The 16,577-nt window shown below is 41.1% G+C and overlaps 1 protein-coding gene across 1 annotated transcript in view; it reads right to left on the reverse strand.

Annotated features, from left to right (window-relative positions):
* Nucleotides 1–13,275, reverse strand: part of acsl5 (acyl-CoA synthetase long chain family member 5) — a 35,806-nt gene extending 22,531 nt beyond the window's left edge. Inside the window, exons 1-6 of the mRNA XM_041875528.2 lie at nucleotides 13,136–13,275; nucleotides 11,414–11,577; nucleotides 11,088–11,196; nucleotides 10,811–10,875; nucleotides 2,316–2,417; nucleotides 1,997–2,096 (exon numbers count right to left, since the gene is read on the reverse strand). Of these exons, the coding sequence (XP_041731462.1) occupies nucleotides 1,997–2,096; nucleotides 2,316–2,417; nucleotides 10,811–10,875; nucleotides 11,088–11,196; nucleotides 11,414–11,569 (532 nt within the window). The 5' untranslated portion in view covers nucleotides 11,570–11,577; nucleotides 13,136–13,275. The remainder of the gene's footprint in view (nucleotides 1–1,996; nucleotides 2,097–2,315; nucleotides 2,418–10,810; nucleotides 10,876–11,087; nucleotides 11,197–11,413; nucleotides 11,578–13,135) is intronic.
* Nucleotides 13,276–16,577: the final 3,302 nt, after the last annotated feature.

Genomic DNA, 16,577 nt, shown 5'->3' on the forward strand with positions numbered 1-16,577 from the left:
TAGACACTCTAATGTATTTGTCCTCTTGCTCAGTTGTGCACCGGGGCCTCCCAATCCTCTTTCTATTCTGGTTAGAGCCAGTTTGCGCTGTTCTTTGAAGGGAGTAGTACACAGCGTTGTACGAGATCTTCAGTTTCTTGGCAATTTCTTGCATGGAATAGCCTTAATTTCTCAGAACAAGAATAGACTTATGAGTTTCAGAAGAAAGTTATTTGTTTCTGGGCATTTTGAGCCTGTAATCGAACCCACAATTGCTGATGCTCCAGATACTCAACTAGTCTCAAACAGGCCAGTTGTATTGCTTCTTTAATCAGCACAACAGTTTTCAGCTGTGCTAACATGGTGCCTGAACGGTCACACGCTCCCCAAAGCGAGTGCGGAGAGTTGGCTCTGGTCTGAAACCTGGCTCCGCCAACCACCCTGTGTGCCCCCCCAAAAATTTTTTCGGGCTTCTGTCGTGGTCGTGAACTTCGGAGTCGCCGTTGATCCTCCCATGTCCAAGACGTCTGCTCCTCCCGGACACGCTGCTTGGTCCGTTTGTGGTGGGATCTTCTGTCACGTTCGTTGATTGAAGGCTCGGACCAAGGTGCAGCGTGGTAGGCGAACATATTAATTTATTAAATGAACACAGAAAAAACAACAAAATACACACGAACGTGGAGTTCTGCAGGCTCCAAAGCACCTATACAAAAACAAGATCCCACAAACTAAGGTGGGAAAAAGGCTGCCTAAGTATGATCCCCTATCAGAGACAACGATAGACAGCTGCCTCTGATTGGGAACCATACCCGGCAAACAAAGAAATAGAAACACTAGAATGCCCACCCAAATCACACCCTGACCTAACCAAATAGAGAATAAAAGGGATATCTAAGGTCAGGGCGTGACAGTAATGTGTTGTATTGGATTTTCCCCAAACACTTTGTATTCAGGACAAAAAGTTAATTGCTTTGCCACATTTTCTTGCAGTATTAATTTAGTGCCTTGATGCAAACAGGATGTTTTTGAGTATTTTTATTCTGTACAGGCTTCCTTCTTTTCACTCTGTCAGTTAGGTTAGTATTGTGGAATAACTACAATGTTGTTGATCCATCCTCAGTTTTCTCCTATCACAGCCATTCAACTCTGTAACTGTTTTAATGTCACAATTGGCCTCATGGAGAAATCCCTGAGCGGTTTTCTTTCCTCTTCTGCAACTGAGTTAGGAAGGATGCCTGTATATTTGTAGTGACTGGGTGTATTGATACACCATCCAAAGTCTAATTACTAACTTCACCATGCTCAAAGGGATATTTAATGTCTGCTTTTTATTTTATTTGTACCTATCTACCAATAGGTGCCCTTCTTTGCGAGGCATTGGGAAAACCTCCCTGGTCTTTGTGGTTGAATCTGTGTTAGAAATTCAGTGCTCGACAGAGGGACCTTACAGATAATTGCATGTGTGGGGCACAAAGATGAGGTAGTCATTCTCAAATCATGTTAAACACTTTTATTGCACATAGAGTTAGTCCATATTATGTGACTTGTGAAGCACATTATTTCTTATTTAGACTTGCCTTAACAAAGGGGTTGAATCCTTATTGAATCAAGACATTTCAGCTTTTATTTTTTATTAATTTGTATGCATGCATGCATGCATGTATGTATGTATTCATACTGGGTTGTAACAGGTCCATGCATCTTGATTTTGCCAAATGTGGCACAACCCTTTTGCCACCTTCTTTATAGCATTACATTTGCTTATAAATGATTTCTGAAGCATCTATTTGAGCATTATAAAAGGATTATGAAGGCTTGCACTATAGTAGCATGGGCATGGAGGGGAGGAGGTGGAGTTAACGAGTGATATAGGAAAAATGAGAAGAAGATTAGTCAAGGTAAAATATAGTGGACTCTGCATCAAGCCTTGTGGAACCCCTAGGGAATGACAGGCCTAAACCTGGCCTCATTAACACTGTTAATGAAGTGCAGTACATGGTGGAGCAGGCCCAATTACCTTTCTTAATAATGAACTCCAGTGCCTCGTGTCCCAGGGTGTCATACAGGGGCACCGCCACCATGGAATAGGTGTAGCAGGCCAGCTCGCTGATAATCCACTGGACCAAAGAACAAGCAGGGAGCAATAATAAGCCGTACAGGATCAATGTTCAACGGATCAACACTCTGGTCTCATTTGAAATCAACAGCTCATGTGTTGCCCATTTAGAATACAATACCGATTCGGATTTTTCATACAGTTCAATGACTGCAACTTCTGTATGCAGCAATATGACAGTGATAGATGAAATATACTCAACCTAGAAAAAAATTCTCACCTCTGGTCTGTTCTGAGCAAAGATACCAATGAAGGTGTCAGGGGTCGGCTTCAGGCCCCTGTGGATCAGCCCTGACCCAAGGTGCTCAGCCCGATTGGACACCTGCGGTGGAAGGCATTACAGCAAAGATCTAAGGTCAAGGATGTTAGGGTCTCTATACATACAGACCTTGATCAAATGCACGAAGAATGCACTACACATCCGTCTGTCCTTCAAAAGTTCTATGTATGCAAAAATTACGGACAAGTCACTGTCATGTCTACCTCTGATAAGCCTCCCAGTAAAGCAATAAAAACAATCAAGCAACCCAGAAAAGCGCTTAAAAAAGCCCACATGAACATATGTAGCCTAAGAAACAAGGTTAATGAAATCGATAACTTGCTAGAAACAGAATGCATTCATATACTGGCTATCTCTGGAAACTCACTTATATAATTACTTTGATGATACAGTGGTAGCAATATATGGTTATAACATCTACAGAAGAGACATGAATGCCAATGGGGGAGGTGTTGCTGTTTATATTCAGAGTCATATTCCTGTAAAGCTTAGAGAGGATCTCATGTCAAATGCTGTTGAAGTAATATGGCTACAGGTACACCTGCCTCACCTAAAGCCCATTCTTGTGGGAAGTTGCTATAGACCACCAAGTGCTAACAGTCAGTATCTGGATAATATGTGTGAAATGCTTGATAATGTATGTCATATCAACAGAGAGGTGTACTTTCTGGGTGACCTAAATATTGACTGGCTTTCATCAAGCTGTCTACTCAAGAAAAAGCTTCAAACTGTAACCAGTGCCTCCAACCTGGTTCAGGTTATCAGTCAACCTACCAGGGTATTTACAAACAGCACAGGAATGAAATCATGTATTGATCACATCTTTACTAATGCTGCAGAAATCTGCTCTAAAGCAGTATCCACATCCTTTGGATGTAGTGATCAAAATATTGTAGCCATATCTAGGAAAACCAAAGTTCCAAAGGCTTGGCCTAATATAGTGTATAAGAGATCATACAAGAGGTTTTGTAATGATTCCTTTGTTGAAGATGCTGCACTTGACACATTTATGAAATTGCTTATTCCAGTTACTAATAAGCATCTACCCAGTAAGAAAATGACTGTAAAAACTGTTAAATCCCTGTGGATTGATGAGGAATGAAAAAAATGTATGGTTGAGAGGGACGAGGCAAAAGGAATGGCAAATATGTCTGGTTGCACAGCTGGTCGTTAAACTTACTGTAAATTGAAAAATCATGTGACTAAACTAAACAAAAAGAAGAAGAAATAAAGTCAAATTATATAAAGAATGCTAGTAAAAAGCTTTGGAGCACCTTAAATTAATTTTTGGCCAAGAAAGGCGAACTCAGCTCCATCCTTCATTGAATCAGATGGTTAATTCATCACAAAACCCAATGATATTGCTGTTGGTGCTGTCATCTTCAGGACAGGAATACCGGCTTACTTAACGGAGGAATAAACACACATGTTCATCGTTGGTGTTTCAACCAGAACGCGGGAAAATGCCCTTTCTTTATTTTCGCACATGCGCAGTTGTACGTCTCTCATAGGGCATAACTGTACCAGTGTAAGAACACAATTTATAACATATTAGTCTATATGTTAACACCCCCACTTGCTCTTATACTGTACAAGTCGTATTCAACCTAACTATCAACACATTTAGCTTACAGTTATACATCTCACAAATGTCAGTTTACATTCCAAACATATAACCCAAGAATTTTTCAACTTCGTTACAGGTTTAGTCAAAACATCTGCAACCATGTCTGCCGTTGGACAATATTCAATACTTATTTTGCCATCACTGAGTGCAGATCGAATGAAATGATATCTGATGTCAACATGTTTACATCTCTGACGACATACTGGGTTCTTTGACAGAGCAATTGCACCTTGGTTATCTTCAAAGATTGTTACTGGTGCATATTGGCACTCACTATCCATCTGGATAACTGTACAAGGTACAAACTTTCTTGTGTAGTAGCAGCCAGTGCCATGTACTCTGCTTCACATGTAGATAAAGCTACTGTTGGCTGCTTCTTAGACCTCCATGAAATAACAGGTCCACATTTAGTTAAACTAAAACAAAACCCTGTTATGCTTCGTCTGTCACTTTGATCTGCTGCCCAATCAGCATCACTATATGCTACGAGGTTGAGTTTTTCCACCCCCTTTTTGTAACACAACTCCTGATTCATTGTCCCCTTCAAGTACCTCAACACATGTTTAGCTGTTATCCAGTGTTGCTCTTTTGGTTCTGATAGGTATTGTGACAGCTTGCTGACAATCCAACTGATTTCCGGTCTTGTACATGTCATAACATATATCAAGCTGCCTATCACTTCACGATACCTAAATATTTTTTTTTTTTTTTTTTTTTTTTCACCTTTATTTAACCAGGTAAGCCAGTTGAGAACAGGTTCTCATTTACAACTGCGACCTGGCCGAGATAAAGCAAAGCAGTGCAATAAAAACAATACAAAGTTACATATGGGGTAAAAAACATAAAGTAAAAATACAACAGAAAATATATATACAGTGTGTGCAAATGTAGCAAGTTATAGAGGTAAGGCAATAAATAGGCTATAGTGCAAAATAATTACAATAGTATTAACACTGGAATGCTAGATGTGCAAGAGATTATGTGCAAATAGAGATACTGGGGTGCAAAAGAGCAAAATAAATAACAATATAGGGATGAGGTAGTTGGGTGGGCTAATTTCAGATGGGCTGTGTACAGGTGCAGTGATCGGTAAGGTGCTCTGACAACTGATGCTTAAAGTTATTGAGGGAGATAAGAGTCTCCAGCTTCAGAGATTTTTGCAATTCGTTCCAGTCATTGGCAGCAGAGAACTGGAAGGAATGGCGGCCAAAGGAGGTGTTGGCTTTGGGAATGACCAGTGAGATATACCTGCTGGAGCGCAGACTACGGGTGGGTGCTGCTATGGTGACCAATGAGCTAAGATAAGGCGGGGATTTGCCTAGCAGTGATTTATAGATGGCCTGGAGCCAGTGGGTTTGACGACGAACATGTAGTGAGGACCAGCCAACAAGAGCGTACAGGTCACAGTGGTGGGTAGTGTATGGGGCTTTGGAGACAAAACGGATGGCACTGTGATAGACTACATCCAATTTGCTGAGTAGAGTGTTGGAGGCTATTTTGTAAATGACATCGCCGAAGTCAAGGATCGGTAGGATAGTCAGTTTTACGAGGGCATGTTTGGCAGCATGAGTGAAGGAGGCTTTGTTGCGAAATAGGGAAGCCGATTCTAGATTTAACTTTTGGATTGGATATTCTTTATGTGAGTCTGGAAGTTGAGTTTACAGTCTAACCAGACACCTAGGTATTTGTAGTTGTCCACATACTCTAGGTCAGACCCGTCGAGAGTGGTGATTCTAGTCGGGTGGGCGGGTGCCAGCAGCGTTCGATTGAAAAGCATGCATTTAGTTTTACTAGTGTTTAAGAGCAGTTGGAGGCTACTGAAGGATTGTTGTATGGCATTGAAGCTCGTTTGGAGGTTTGTTAACACAGTGTCCAATGAAGGGCCAGATGTATACAAAATGGTGTCGTCTGCGTAGAGGTGGATCTGAGAGTCACCAGCAGCAAGAGCGACATCATTGATATACACGGAGAAAAGTGTCGGCCCAAGAATTGAACCCTGTGGCACCCCCATAGAGACTGCCATAGGTCCAGACAACAGGCCCTCCGATTTGACACACTGAACTCTATCTGTTTTTTTTTTTTTTTTTGTTCACATGGTGTTGACCTTGTTTTACAGTCTGACATACCAAACCTTTCCAGTATCTTGGTTATGTACCTTGTTTGGCTCATCTTTATTTTCCCTTCACTTTGTGTAAAATCAATGCCTAGGAAATGTCCAAGCCTCCCAAGATCTTTCATCTTAAATTTTTCACTTAACATTTCTTTTACACTTGTGAGTGAGTCACTATCACTAGCAGCAATAATTAGATCATCGACCCAAATTATCAAAATGATCCTTTCTGTTGCAGTTTGTTTGTTGTAAACACAGTAATCAGCTGGGTTCTGTGTAAAACCATTTTCACTAAAGTGATCATGCAACATTTTGTTCCAGTTCCTTCCTGACTGTTTCAGGCCGTACAGTGACTTGTTCAGTTTGCAGACTAGTTGCTCACCTGTATCTGACCTGACTTCAAAACCCTCTGGTTGCTCCATGTACACTTCACAGTCAATAGGAGCATGTAGATATGCTGTTTTGACATCCATCTGATGTAACTCTAAGTCATACTGAGCTGCTAGCTGCATCAAACAACATACTGATGTCATATTTGCAGTTGGAGAAAAAGTCTCCTTATAGTCTATTCCTGCCACTTGACTATATCCCTTTGCAACATATCTTGCCTTGTATGTCTCAGTCTCATCTGAATTGTTTTTGACCGCATAGACCCACCTGCCCCCCACTGCATTTTTACCCTCTGGCAGTGTGGTCAATGTGAATGTATCATTTTCCCTAAGGGAATCCATCTCCTCCTTCATAGCAGTAGCCCAAATCTCTGATTTTGGTGAAATCATTGCTTCTTTGAAGGTTTGTGGTGCATTGCACATTACTCTGTAGCAGTAGTCAACACTAGGTGGTATCTGGTCATCACACTTCACTTTACACTCATAGTCTTTTAAGTACTGGGGCTTCTTCCTCTCTCTGTCTGGATAGCGTGGACTCTGACTATCTGAAGTCTCGATTTGCACATCTTGTGTCTCTTCGGAATTTTTATCTGCCATCTTGGCTTTTGGCATGGGGGATTGAAATCTCTCCCCATGAAGATCATCACTCATTTCCAAATCTGTCTGAGTTTGGCGTTCGACTACACCTTTTGTAACGAACTTGACTAATCTGTTTTTAAGAAATTTTCCAGTGTCTGGGTAGTAGACTAGGTATGCTGGACTATTTTTATCATACCCGACAAAAATACCCTTTTCACATCTTGAGTCCAACTTTTTCTTGTTCTGTCTGTATGCATAGCAAACAGATCCACATTCTTTCATCTTTGAAAGATCAGTCTTTCTCCCAGTAAACATGTAGTGTGGAGTCTGTCCTACACGCTTATTGTAACACCTATTGCGAATTACTGCAGCAGTCATTACAGCATATGTCCACAATTTCTTTGGTAGGTTGCTCTCAAGTAGCATGCATCTTGCCATTTCAAACAGTGTTCTCCAATTTCTCTCAGCGGTCCCATTTTGATGGGGTGAGTAAGGGGCTGAAGTTTCATGTCTTATGGCATTCTTACTGAGCAGTGACTGGAACTCTTTGGCTGTGTACTCTGTGCCATTATCTGACCTGACACACTTTATTTTTCCATAAGGGGCCACATCAGCAATAAACTTCTCAGTAGCTTTTACAGTATCACTTTTTGCTTTTAGGAAATACACAAAAACTGCCCCTGAATAATCATCCGTAAATGCTAGAGTATATCTGAACCCATCTTTTGCCTCTGGCTCAATAGGGCCAGCCAAATCAGTGTGCACAAGCTCAAGAGCTGCTTTCGCCTTTTCATCAGGCTCTCTGTTTCTGCTCTGAACAAATTTTCCCTGTGTGCAGATTTCACAGTTGAGGGTAGATTTGTCAATCTTACCTGTGATTTTCATTCCCTCTGTCACATTTTCTAACTTTGACACATCCTCAAAATTACAGTGGCCAAGAATTTTGTGCCATGTGTGAATATCATAGCACCCATGACTTCCATCATCATTTTCATCACTTACAGTGTTAAGATAGTAAAGTATATCGTACTCCTTGATGTCAAAAGTGGTACCGTTCTTGTGGATGAGCTTGTTACACCCCTGTCGAAAGTTGACTGAAGCTCCGTTGGCTGTCGCTGCTTTAACAGAGAAAATGTCCTGTGGAAACGACGCACGTACAGCGCCTTCGTCAGCGTTGTTTTCACCCGACGACCCGTGTTGTCTCTCAGGTAAACCTCCGCTGCACCTCTCCTCTCTGCAACACCATTCGTTCTTGTTCCGTCAGCCAGCTCGACGGAATGTTTTTCCGGTTTGAAAGTCTCGTCAAACTCCTTAAACTTCCCGATGTCCGTGACTATATGTGACGTTGCTCCCGTATCAACCATCAGCCCTTTTTGTTTCAGTCCACGAACCTGACAGTCACTTATTTTGAATGCAAATGTGTGGCCTTCAGCATCTGTTGCTTGTTTCACATTGTCTCTTCTTTTTCGTCTGCAATTTGCGTCAGTATGAGTGGAGCTCTTGCAAAAACTACACCACTGTCTCCGTTCTCTGTGCTCTCCAGTAACGGTACATTCCCGGGCCTTGTGCCCTTTCTGGCCACAGTTGAAGCAGGTTATCTCGGTCCCTTTATCTCTTCCTCTTGGCCAGCTAACTTTAATGTTACTTGCCTTCATCACGTTGTCGTCAGTGGAAATGCCGCTAAACTTCTCGGTGCTTTCATAGCTCCTCAACTTGGTTTTGAACTTGCCATAAGTTGTCGGCTCGTCACTCTGCGTTATGTGGATGGCAAACGGCTTAAATGATTCGGGCAAACCTTTCAGAATCATTGCAATCAACAGCCCGTCACTTAAAGTCTCTTCAGCATTCCTCAGTGCTGTAATAGCCGTCTCAGCACGAATGATATAATCCGTAACACTTTCGTCACTGGCTTTCTGAAGAGAAGTTAGCTCAGTGTAGAGGCTAATCACACGTGGCTTCCCTTTACCTGCATAATGTTCCCTCAATATCTTCAACGCTTTTCTCCCATTATCTGCTGCTTCTCTCATTATCAGGGAAATACTTTTATCATCCAAAACCTGTATCAATTCGGCGTAGGCTTCTTAATTTTTCTCTCCGTCTTCTTCATCTTCATCCACGCTCAATATGGTGGCCTTTAGCCCTAGCAAACGCAAGTGTCCCAAAAACTTTGTCTCCCATAACTCGTAGTTTTTTTCATCTCCGTCGAAACATAATCTATTCCATCGGCTTCCATGTTCCCTCCTGGGCCCATAACCTGTTGGTGCTGTCATCTTCAGGACAGGAATACCGGCTTACTTAACGGAGGAATAAACACACATGTTCATCGTTGGTGTTTCAACCAGAACGCGGGAAAATGCCCTTTCTTTATTTTCGCACATGCGCAGTTGTACATCTCTCACAGGGCATAACTGTACCAGTGTAAGAACACAATTTATAACATATTAGTCTATATGTTAACAATTGCCAACTACTTTAATTATTTTTTCATTGGCAAGATTAGCAAACTTAGGCATGACATGCCATCAACAAGCTCTGAACCTACACATCCATTCATAACTGACCAAATTATGAAAGATAAGCACTGTAATTTTGATTTCCGTAAAGTGAGTGTGGAAGAGGTGAAAAAATATATATTGTTGTCTATCAACAATGACAAGCCACCTGGGTCTCCCTACTTGGATGGAAAAGTACTGAGGATGATAGTGGATGACATTGCCACTCCTATTTGTCATCTCTTCAATCTAAGCCTACAGGAAAGTGTGTGCCCTCAGGCCTGGAGGAAAACAAAAGTAATTCCGCTATCCAGGAATAGCAAAGCACCGTTTACAGCCGACATAATCCAGGTAGAGTCAGGCATTCCCCAAGGAAGTTGTCTAGGCCCTCACTTTTTTAAGATGGGGAGAGGTCTTGCGCTGCTCTGCTTTCTTGACATTGCTATCATCAAAACAAGTCCTACAGGCCCTAATTTTTTCGTACCTGGACTACTGCCTAGTCATATGGCAAAGTGCCACAAAGAGAGTCATAGGCAAATTACAGTTGGCACAGAACAGAGCAGCGCGGCTGGCCCTTAAATGTACAAGGAGAGCTAATATCAATGACTGCATCACTACTTGTCTTTGTGAGAGGTATTGACATGTTGAAAGCACCGAGCTGTCTGTTCAAATGACTAGCACACAGCTCAGACACCCATGCATACCCCACAAGACATGACACAAGGGATTTCTTCACAGTCACCAAGTCCAGAACAGACTCTGGGAAACACACAGTACAACACAGAGCCATGACTACATGGAACTCTATTCCACATCAAGTAACTCATGCAAGCAGTAAAATCAGGTTTAAAAAACAAATACAACTACACTTTATGAAACAAAGCAGACTGTGAAGAGACACACACACACACACACACAGGCACACACACTCTACACACACACGTACATTGTAATATTGTTGTATGGTAGTATTATAAATGTTGTATTGTAGATATTTAGTGGTGTAATAATGTTATATGAAGTACTGTTTTTTGTGTGATGTAAGTGCCACAATGTGTTAGGCCGGGACCTAATAAAAGGGAATACCTAATAAATACACATACAAACACAAATGAATGTCAACGCATGAGCCACTTAGAAAAGCCATTGGCTCATTCCATATTTTATACATGATTATTCTGAATTCAGACCCAGAGATATGCTGGCCTATGTAAGTACTATCGGTGATAGTGTCATACCTGTTTGTATTTCAGCCACTGGTACGGTTGCCCTGGTTTCCTGTAGCCTAGACAGGGTCCATTACCTGTAAAGGAGAAATGGATTGAATCTCCTCATTATCATAACCTCATAATCTCACTGACCTTGCCACGTTCAGTCAGACATGAATACTACTATGTAATTGGAATCAGCAACCAACTGAGGGGACCTCTAATTCTAATGTTGATTCCAAAAACGTATATTTTATTCTTAGTGCAGAAACAAGATGTATGTGACAGAAGGTGATATGGTGGTGACCTGACACTTGTAGTCCCCTCTGGAAGACTTCGTACATTGTTCTGGCGTCGTCATAGAAATACGACATCAGGTTGTCATCTTCCTGCAGGGCACTTTTCCTCGCTCCATCCTGGATATGAGGGAGCGCAATGACATATCAGGGAAGACACATTGAAAAACAATGAGGAAAATTGGAATCGTAATCTGTTTATGACTTCCTGAATTGACTGAATTTAAATTGGAATTGACCCTCAACCCTGTGATCCAATCCTCTCAGATACAGGATTGCCTAGGGTGTAGGTAGGGGCTAGGGGTCAATTTGGAATTCAGACAGAGAGTGTACTTACCCTGACTCCTATGGTCTGGCAGTTGAGGTCTGCAGGCATGGTGAGGGGTTTAGGCCTGGTGTTGAGGTAGACCAGGGCAGCCCCCATCAGGGCAAACAGGGAGACGATGGCCGAGGTGGGCAGAGGGCTGAACAGGAAGTTGAGGAGGAAGTCCATGTTCAAATCTGACGAGAGAGAGGAAAGTGCTATTACCAATACACAATATTAACACTATTACTTGCATACTCTTGTGAAGGCGGCAGGTAGCCTAGCGGTTAAGAGCGTTGGGCAAGTAACCGAAAGTTTGCTGGTTTGAATCCTGAGCTGACTAGGTGAAAGATCTGTCAATATGTCCTCAGCGAAGGCACTTAACCCTAATTGCTCCTGTCTGCTAAATGACTACAATGTACATATTGTATTGTCTAGCTGAGATATGTAGTGATTTCATTGGAATGTGACATGAAAAGGCAATTTTGTTGTGTGCATGGCACATGTACATGTACTACATCATGTATGATGTATGTGTGTGTGTTACCATTAAATGGGGTCAAAGTCAGTGTATATTACTGTAGTGTTATCTGCAATGACTTTTGCCCCATAGACATGTACTGTTAGAGTAATTCTCAATGTAGTGGTCTACTCGGTACATTGTAGAACGCTGTTAACCTAGGTTGACCCATTTCCGCCATCATCTCCAATTCAATGCTTGCATCTAACAACTCTCAATGTCAATATTTGTCTTTGACCTAGTGTGTGTGTGTTTGTTTGCATGCCTGTGTGTGTATTCCACGCTGACTGTGTTTCAGTAAGAGGAGAAACTAAGGAAGAATTAATCTATTTATGATGACAGATCGGCACTCTGAAACGCCTGCATAGGGAACAGTGAAAGACATTGATAAGACTTTATGGTCATCTACAGTCCAAAGTCAGAACTTCAAGGGCACTTGGGAGGTTGGACCCACTGGACGCATAAAGATTTGATATGGTTGATAACACCATTGACCATACTCCCCCCTCTTGAGATCAAATGTAGAGGGTGTACCACAAGGATCGATTTTTGGACCTTCAAATATATATTAATGATCTGCCAAACGCATCTAAAATGCTTTCTCAGATTCTGCTACCTGATGATACAAGTGTATTTTATTTCGATAGGAGGTAAAAAACGTTTTCACATAGCATACCATTTTTATTTGACTCTATTTCCATATTCCATATTCCATATTCTCTATCTCTATCTATTTGGTCCTTTTACCCATACCACGATTACATAATGCATCACTTGATTGATATCACAGTTTTTCTTCATTTCTGCAGCACAATTTCTGATCAATGGTCAAAATGGTGCATTGTGGTTAATACTATCCATCTGATATGCCATTTATGCAAATAAAGGGGCAAATACAAAGACTCAATTAACCCATCAGCATCACCAGCCAATAACGTACACCCAGTTTTTTACAGTTTTAACTGCGCAAAACCATAGTCAGGACTACATATCTGTATACTCAAACAGTCTAAAACCATTTAGCTAGGCTATCTCTGCTAACATGTTTTCTTTAAACTTAGTTGAAGCATGTTGCAGTTGAATTCATCATACTGACAGTGTGTCAATACTTAGTTGAAGATATTTAGATCACCTGAGAGGGGTTATGCAAATAAAATGTTAACGACACATTTGTTTTACCAATGTCAACAATCTAACCCCTACACCTAACAAGCACACAAAACATGACACCCTACCTGTCTTTCTCCCAGGTATCTTTCGGTGTCTCTGCCGTCCTTTCCAATTTCACTGTCTGCTCTTTGGGGGCTCCACTCACTGATGACAGGTGTGTGTCTATGTGTGTGTGTAGGACCAAGCCTCATCCACTGGTCTGCTCGGTGACACTGGGGTGAGTGAGGAAGTCATAACCAAAGCTCCCATAAAACTGAGCTGATAGCAAGTGACTTTTGAACCTTGGCCACTATCTTTCAAACTCATAACTGAAAATGAGCACAGACATCAACATAGCTTGGGCCCTTTACAACAAAATAGAGGGGAGTGTATCGTACAATGAACCCCTCCCCAGGTGAGAGAGTATGAAGTGCTTCCCTCTTATCAGTTCTACTCAGCATGTACACAAAATATATCCTTTTGACTGTATACATAATCTAAATTGTATTTCTCTGACCTAGTTGTCCCCACATTTATCAGGGCTATTCATTTATTGTGTTGATTTAATATTTTTGGTATTAAGAAAGTTGTAAAGAGGACACGATAACGCCTCTCCCCCTCAGGAGACTGAAAAGATTTGGCATGGGTCCCCAGATCCTCAAAAAGTTATACAGCTGCACTATCAAGAGCATCCTGACCGGTTGTATCACCGCCTGGTATGGCAACTGCTCGGCACCGACCGTAAGGCAGACCAGTACATCACTGGGGCCAAGCTTCCTGCCATCCAGGACCTATATACTAGGCAGTATCAGAGGAAGGCCCAAAAAATGGTAAAAGACTCCAGTCATCCAAGTCATAGACTGTTCTCTCTGCTACCGCATGGCAAGCGGTACCGGAGCGCCAAGTCTAGGTCCAAAAGGCTCCTTAACAGCTTCTACCCCCAAACCATGAGACTGCTGAACAATTAATTAAACGGCCACCCGGACTATTCGCATTGACACCCCCCCTTTACGCTGCTACTACTCTCTGTTTACTATCTATGCATAGTCACTTTAACTCTACCTACATGTGCATATTACCTCAATTACCTCGACTAACCTGTACCCCGCACATTGACTTGGTACCGGTACCCCCTGTATATAGCCTCATTATTGTTATTTTATTGTGTAACTTTTATTTTTATATTTTTTTACTTTAGTTTATTTAGTAAATATTTTCTTAACTCTATTTTCTTAAAACTGCATTGTTGGTTAAGGCTTGTAAGCATTTCACGGTAAGGTGTATTCGGTGCATGTGACAAATAAAATTTGATTTGATTTGATTTGGTCATTGGGTGAAAGGTTGTCATCTAGGTGCAGCTTCTAGCCAAGTTCTTATCATCCTGCTCCTCACCTTCCCTCTCAATTTTTGGTACCATTGCTAATGCATGATATACAATATGTCTACATAATGTATAAAATATGCTTTCCAATAACCGATAATGTACTGGATTGGTCACTAGGTGAAAGGTTGTACAGGTTTCTAGCCAAGTTCTTATAATCTCCTCCTTCGTATACTGTTCACACCTAACCTTTCCATTCCAATATCTCAACTAACACAAAATCCATACCTTAGTTAATACTCTGTACTGTATAGGCTACATGTGTCCTTATCGACTGGGGAAGCAAGGTCATGTAAATGTGTTATTGACTTGAAAAATACTTGATAATCACTCTGTTGTGATTGAGCTAATCTTGACACAGTACTGCACTGCCTATGAGTGTAGTGTTTTTGACCTCAAAGGTCAAACTAAGATGAAACTTCTACTGAAGATTCCATGATAGACTAACAACATTCATGTGATTTTAGTATTAGTGAAACAAATATTTTGTATTTGGCCAAATTCTGAATAACCTTGGAAAGTGATGTACGTTGACCTCAAGATGTAAGCGTTCAATGTACCGAGGATAATGTAAGCTACCTCTTTGATTTAATTATTTACGCTAGCCAGACAGCAATGATGCTATCAATGCATAGCTAGCTATGCTAGGTGGATCAGGGTGTCTCCAAAAGGACACAAGAATGACTGAGGTTATTATAGCATTGTTTTGAAATGCAAGCTTATCAGAAGATCCAAGGCAGCATGTTTACATATATAGTGCCTTCAAAAAGTAGTCTTGACTTTTTCCACATTTGGTTGTGTTACAAAGTGGGATTAAAATTGATTTAATTGTAATTTTTGGTCAACGATCTACACAGCTGCCTAAGGGGTAAATCTCTAAGAGCTTTGCACACCTGTATTGTACAATATTTTCTTTTAAAATTCTTCAAGCTCTGTCAAGTTAGTTGTTGATCATTGCTAGAAAGCCATTTTCAAGTCTTGGTATAGATTTTCAAGCCGATTTAAGTCAAAACTTTAACCAGGCCACTCAGGAACAGTCAATGTGTCACGCCCTGGCTCTGGGGACTCTTAAATGTTGAGCAAGGGTGTAGATTTGCTATGTTTAGTTTTTCTATGTTTTTGTTCTAGATCGTTTGATCTATGTTGGCCAGGGTGGTTCCCAATCAGAGGCAGCTGTAGCTCGTTGTCTCTGATTGGGGACCATACTTAGGCAGCCTGTTTTGCACTAGTCTTTGTGGGATCTTGATCCGTAAAGGTTTGTTGTGTTATAACCTCAGGACTTCACGTATCGTTTGTTTGTTGTTTTTGTCGTTAAGTACGTTAAATAAAAGTATGTACGCTTATCACGCTGCGCCTTGGTCCGTGTCTTCAGTCAACGATCGTGACACAATGTCATCTTGGTAAGCAATTCCAGTGTAGACTTAGCCTTGTGTTTTAAATTATTGTGCTGCTGAAAGGTGAATTTTTCTCCCAGTGTATGTTGGAAAGAAGACTGAACCAGGTTTTCCTCTAGGATTTTGCCTGTTCTTAGCTGTTTTAAGTTTATTTTTATCCCAAAAACACTCCCTAGTTCTTGAAGATGACAAGCATACCCATAACATGATGCAGCCACCACCATGATTGAAAATATGAAGAGTGGTACTCAGTGATGTGTTGCGTTGGATTTGCCCCAAACATATCGCTTTGAATTCAGGACAAAAAGTTAATTTGTTTGCCAAATTTTTTTTACAGTATTACTTAAGTGCCTTGTTGCAAAGAGGATGCATGTTTTTGAATATTTGTATTCTGTACAGGCTTCTTTCTTTTCACTCTGTCATTTAGGTAAGTATTGTGGAGTAACTACAATGTTGTTGATCCATCCTCAGTTTTCTCATATCACAACCTCTAAACTCTGTAACTGTTTTAAAATCACAATTGTGTTCATGGTGAAATCCCTGAGCAGTTTCCTTCCTCTTCGGTAACTGAGTTAGGAAGGACGCCTGTATCTTTGTAGTGACTGGGTGTATTGATACACCATCCAAAGCCTAATTAATAACTTCACCATGCTCAAAGGGATATTCAGCGTCTGTTTTATTTTTTTATATTTTTTTTACATCTACCAATCGGTGCCCTTCTTTGCGAGGCATTCAAAAACCTCCCTGGTCTTT

Source organism: Coregonus clupeaformis, chromosome 1 (genome assembly GCF_020615455.1).
Source record: "Coregonus clupeaformis isolate EN_2021a chromosome 1, ASM2061545v1, whole genome shotgun sequence".
NCBI lineage: Eukaryota > Metazoa > Chordata > Actinopteri > Salmoniformes > Salmonidae > Coregonus > Coregonus clupeaformis.